At 41.6% G+C, this 6,115-nt stretch overlaps 1 protein-coding gene across 1 annotated transcript in view; it reads right to left on the reverse strand.

The window, feature by feature from the left end:
- The window catches only part of cdh6 (cadherin 6), a 46,250-nt gene extending 42,375 nt beyond the window's left edge, over window positions 1-3,875 (reverse strand). Inside the window, exon 1 of the mRNA XM_072441936.1 lies at window positions 3,519-3,875. Coding sequence (XP_072298037.1) covers window positions 3,519-3,755 — 237 coding nt within the window. The 5' untranslated portion in view covers window positions 3,756-3,875. The remainder of the gene's footprint in view (window positions 1-3,518) is intronic.
- Window positions 3,876-6,115: the final 2,240 nt, after the last annotated feature.

Here is a 6,115-nt window from a genome sequence, read left to right on the forward strand (position 1 = left end):
GCGTTTGTAAAAGTTGAGACTTTCTCACAAACTATAGGCAATTGCTTATTGGGGCATATTATTCAATGTAAATCAATGACATATTCGTTTTGTTGAGAAAATAACCTTTAAAATGATGTATAACTTGCTGGTATTGACCACGGAAATAAAAGTGATTATGTAATAGAACTTTTCTAATTTGGAAAATGCTCGCCGGCACGCAGGTGGATGGTAAAAGGTAAAGTATCTGGTAAAATCTGTTTAACAACCTAAACAACCAAAATGTATAACAGTGCTGCCCGGTGGTCGATGTTAAGGCATCAGCACATATGCTCATCCATATTTCACACTGTCCTTTCCTCTTTAATAAAGCCTTCGGGCCAAACAAATATTAGTAAAATAAACCACCTGTAAAACCCATGTAACATCACGCATCTCATCTGATCCAAATAAAGTTATTTGTGTCTTTGGGCAGGACATGTAACCTGTTGGTGTGACTGTGAGTGCAGAGGTCGCAGAGGCACTACAGAACGGCAGATTGCCCCAGGGCAGATACACAAAAGTACCTCAGACCCTTCCCACACACCCGCACTGTGAGGAATAACGTTTTTTCTTGTGTCATCTTAAATAATGCTCCTAATCAGTATTCAACTCCAGAGGTACTAATTGTTGGGTTTTCGTCCGGATCGGCAGCGTTAGCCTGGTTAGCTCACTGCCTCGCTTTGATCCTTCTCTCTGTGCCACTGTGAGGGCTGACAGGGACAGTGGGGCGAGGGAGGGGGGTGGTAGACAGGAGCCCCGGGGACCACTGGTGATGCTGATAGTGACAGAGGCATCAAAAAAGCTTTTCTCATGCTTTTTCATGTGATCTTAGTTGCATCAAAAGAGTGAAAATATTGTCTTAGGGGCGAGGAAGTTGTGGCAGCAGCAGCACAAATATGACAAATATGACAAATATTACATCATGAAACTGCACATAAAGGGTGTGTTTTGGAAGGTTGAATAGGACAACATATTTTAGGTAGTGTGACTAAACTTAGACTAAACAAATAGAGTCTAAAGTTGCTTTCTAGTCATGGCAGTGATTTAGTCCTCATGTTGGCTTGTTTGGTCCTGTTCTACTCCTCGTCCAGCTCCGGTTTAGCTCCGGGTTTAGTTCCAGTTCTGATGCGGTGTGTGTACGAATATAAAGTCATCCTTAGGGAGAATTCATTCATATGACGCTATAGTGACCATAGAGTGTCAAACTTTGTAATAAATCAACCTTAATTAGCCTCAATAAAGTATGAACATTGTGTTATTACATCTTAATAAACCTTAAATAAAACCTTGTGTGTTTCTGTCTTCTTCTGTCATCCAGCTGTAGTTCAAATATGCATGAATCACTCAAAAAATCACTTTGAGTGGATTCATGACAAGGGGGAACAATTAAACTATAGTAGAAAGCTCCTTAAAGGTTTTGCATTTAAGGTCTCCATTAATAAACATAAACAAAGATGTATTACATCTTAATTAAGCTGAATAAATCAGAAAGAAAGACTTAACACCTTAATTAACTGTACTAAAACACAAAGACTTATTACATCTTAATAAACTATGAACAAAGACTTAGCACACCTTAATTAACCACAATGAAGCATGAACAAAGATTTAAATCCCAATGAACAAAAGTCTATTTTTAAAAGAATGATCCGGGTTAAGAAACATCTTCATGAATGAATCCTCTTTGATAAAACATGGACAAAGACTTACACACCTGAATAAGTTATTACCGTTATAATAAACAACAAAACTAAAGAAAAACGGTTTGATTATTCAACCTAAACAGGAAATACACATCACAACAAACAGCTCAAATCCACACGCACATGTCCTATAAATATGCGAGTTTACAGATGACAGTGCCAGACGAGCTGTTTCCTCGGCGCTCACACACAAACCTGAGCCAAGACATCTCCACGTTTCAGAGACGTGTTACAAAAAGTCCACACTCGAGCAGGAGATGAAAGCAGAGCGGCAGCGGGAGTTACCCCTGCCACCCGCTCGCTCGCACGGGTCTGGGAAGATGTTAGCTCCACATTCTGAACTCTTTTGGAAATATATCAAATTTGGATTCTCCAGGAATATTGTGATTTGCAGAAGTAAATATATAAATAAGTAAAATGCAAGCTTCTGCTTGTATAAACCTCAGAACCTCAACACCAGAGAAAGCTGACCAGATTGACACTTGGTGATATATTATATAAGTTATGCATTACTTTATTTTTGTAATGTGACATGTTTCAGACGCTCCTGCTTGACTCAGAAGGTCTCGTGATGTTACAGTGTCGTGAATTGCCCGCTTGATTTGCAGTGCGGCCGCTCTCATGCATTTAACGCGCAGTGTGCAGGACATCGAGTGCTCCGGGGGGCACCAGCCTGACCAGGCAGTACACACTGAATGAGAGAATGCGCAGCAGCAGCAGCAGCAGCAGCAGCACAATTTCTTTTGCAATTAAACAGGGAAGCTAGAAAAGGCCCACTCTGTCTTCAGTTCTTTATCCATTCAAAACTAAGGAGGACTCCAGTGACGCCGCTCTCTCTCTCCTCCACAAGCCTCAGTTCAAACAGACGCAGACACATCAAGAACAAAGCTGAGAACACCTACACATTCCATGAAACGCAAGGAGCAAAACGGTCTATAGATGATGAGACCTCATATTCAGTGGTTCAACTTCTTACAAATGTTTAAATCATGTTTTCATAAATGCAACAGAAAGCATCAGTAGTTGAAGCCTGAAGTGTTTTCTAGAGCCTCGATCTGTTCTGCATAAGAGCAAGAAAAGGGCTCCGGGTGTCACTGAAGCAGAGGCGGAGCAAGGATATTTAGGTACTGTGGAGGCCCTCGTAATAAACTTGAGCTGCAAATAATATCATAACTAAAATGCACCAGAATGCAGAAAATTATATTATTTGTGGTATTAGCTTTTTGGTTGAGGGCCCCAGACCCACTTAGGATTTTTATCCATCCATCCATTTTCTACCGCTTGTTCCCTTTCGGGGTCGCGGGTTACTGGAGCCTATCCCAGTGACTTCGGGCCTGAGGCGGGGTACACCCTGGACAGTGGCCAACTCGTCGCATGTTATTGGATCAAGGATTTTTATTAATGCAATATTTATAAAATTTTATTTACATCTATATATAAACACAAAGAAACTAAGTAGTCACTTTAAGGTTGTATCTCTGGGGGCAAAGGGGGCACCACTGAGCATTTCTGCTGAGGGCCCCAAATGGCTAGCAGCGGCCCTGCAGGTTTGAGATCCAGAAACACTCCCATGAGCATTGCACAGAGACGAGGAGCCCTATCAGCTTTTAAAGACCCGTGATACTCAAGTGGGACTGCAGATGGCGGTGTTCCCCTCAACGCAGGTAAGAGAATGTGTGTAAATGTGTAAAACAGCCGGCAAGTCACGTCACCATAACATCACGTATTTATAAATGTACATATTTTCATAAAACTTACAAATAATGATACTTTTATTACAAATGTGCATCTTACCTTCCCGATGTACTGGTAGTCACTGCCCGTGTACTCCTCCTGCAGAAAGAACTGATTCCACATCCATCCTCTCCTGACCCTCCGAAGCCCCGCCCCCTTTGCTCCTGACCCCGCTTCTTCTCTTCCTGACTCCGCCCTCATCTGTTCCACGCTCCACCCATCCAGAAACAGCGCACCGGAACAAAACCATAGTCCAGCAGCCCCCAAAAGAAGAAGAGCAGGGAGAAAAGTCCTCATGTTGTCCACAGACCAGTGCAGGTTCCACCAGGGAGAAGCGGCTCTACCGTCCCAGCAACGTCACTCCAGACTGGGGCACGGGTCTACTGACCATAGTCCTCTGGGGTCCATGCACTGGAGCAAAGCTGGAACACAAGAGAGTAAAGAAAATAATGGTCACTATTTCCGTTCACTATTTTCTCTTCCATCATTTTGACCCTGTTTTGACTGTAGCAATCTCTTTATACATTCTGCATACTCAGATCCAGGACCATTGACTAAAGACACTCATTTTACAGTCACACTATAGAAGTGGTGAGCATAACATGTTCATCCGACGCTTAAATGTGAAATATAGAAAATGTTTTGTTACATAATTATCTGTGTAATATGTTATACAAAAATGCAGCATAAACACTCAAACCAACAGAGAAACTGTGATAATGTGAATGGAGGCAACTGAAGGCAAGATAAAGCAGACTGTAATCCTTTTTCAATGATTAACTGCTGTTAGATTTGCTTTATCATCTCTGGTTGTGTTTCTTGTTCCTTGTTCTGTTAAAAAAACAAAAAACATTGGAGCATTGACTTAGAATCTAACAAAAAGGCAGAAAAAGAGAAGCTAAGTGCAGCTTCTGTGCTCTAAAAAACAGGAGCAGATCGATAAATCCATCCACATTCACAGGGACGATCTTAAAGAAGCTCTTAAACAGCAATTACAGAGAAAAGGCGAGACGCTTTCATCCTCCGTTCCTCTGCCACCAAAAATATATTAAAACCTCAAATAAAACTCACTTCTGGTTGGATTGGAAGAACAAGGACTTCATTTTATGTATGTAGTAAATGAAGTATAATTAGAAGTCAGGATGTGAGAGTGAGGACATTTGTACTCTGCATTTGACCCATCCTTCAATGCCACTAGATCAGGGGTGTCAAACATACGGCCCGCGGGCAGCATCCGGCCCGCCAAACGTTTTAATCCAGCCTGCCGAACATTTTGAATTAATATTAATTTTGTATTTATTTTTTTCGTTCATAGAACCGTAGTTACATTCGTAACCTCCATCCGTAATCTCTGTAGATCAACTGTGATCTGAAGTTGTAATGCAAATAAACTGAAGCAGTGTTGGTAAAATTACACTTGTTTTTCTTAATACATTTCAGTTTATGAGAACAAACGTATTTGTAATTTCTTTTAATCGATCCAGTAATTGCTTCAAAAACAGCGTAGGCTAAATAAAGCTATTTATTTCTTATATTTTTTATTGTTTTAAGTTTTACGTTATGTTCGGCCCGCAACCCAGCCTGAGCCTCGAAATTTGGCCCGCGGCCCAAAATGAGTTTGACACCTCTGCACTAGATCCACCTGTGGACCCATCTCCAAGTCTGGAGCTAGTCTTGGTCCGGACCGTAGTGGGTGGATTTTACTGCATGTTTAGGGAAACCCACCCAGACACGAGGAGACACCTGCAGACTGCACAGAGAGAGGCCCCGGGACACTGACCGGGCTCCAGACGGATCTGTGTCTGAGTTCTTCACATGAGTCAGTCTGGGAAGGCTCTGACCGAAAGCCATCGGGACGTTAAAAAAACACTTCAAACTGATTGGTCGAAGCGTCGAGACAGCAGAAGAAGCAGAAAAACTGAAATTGATGATTGGCCCGTTAAACCACTGGTGCGGACTACAAACAATTCTCAAAAAATGCCAGAGTAATCTTGGATTTTCAGCTTTGGTACAGTTTAGTACAAACAACCGAGTTTACTGTCTAGAATTGATACTCGTCTTCATTTTCTTTGGCTCCTTTCTCTTAAACTGTGGCCAACTGGTGTTTTCACAGATTTATTCTGCACCGCACGAGCATTTGTGTGACGAGGTTTTAAAAAAAAAATGGCAGTAAAACAACAGCACATTCAGTACAGCGTGGCTAAGTGTTAGCTGCACTTGATGCTAATAATATTGCTCTTTTTGCTAATGAGAGAAAGTAGAGGGTACACCCCCCTGTCCTGACACCGTGGAGTCACTTTCGGACAGTTTAGGGGCCAGTTTACACAAAAGCTGCGCAACACACAGCGGTCTGCAGCGTTCACAGGAATAACAGTATTGAAAGTTAACGGACTGTAGGTCTGCAACGGATACACGGAAGCAAATACACAGATACACGGACGCAAATGTACTGATGTATTTTAAATATCGATGTATCACCCAGATGTATGGATCGGAGTGGATGATATACTTTATGTATGGCAATAACGACAATATGATGTCAATGTAAGAGAAAAGTGCCTAAACATGTTTTTCAAAGCATTAGCCGCGGTTTAAGAATCAAATGTAATGTCACCTCTTGTTTCATGAATTACAATTTCAATATCATAAACAATATG

Source organism: Eucyclogobius newberryi, unplaced genomic scaffold, assembly GCF_026437365.1.
Source record: "Eucyclogobius newberryi isolate DKJ021-1_F unplaced genomic scaffold, fEucNew1.0.hap1 SCAF_12, whole genome shotgun sequence".
In the NCBI taxonomy this organism is placed as follows: Eukaryota; Metazoa; Chordata; class Actinopteri; order Gobiiformes; family Gobiidae; genus Eucyclogobius; species Eucyclogobius newberryi.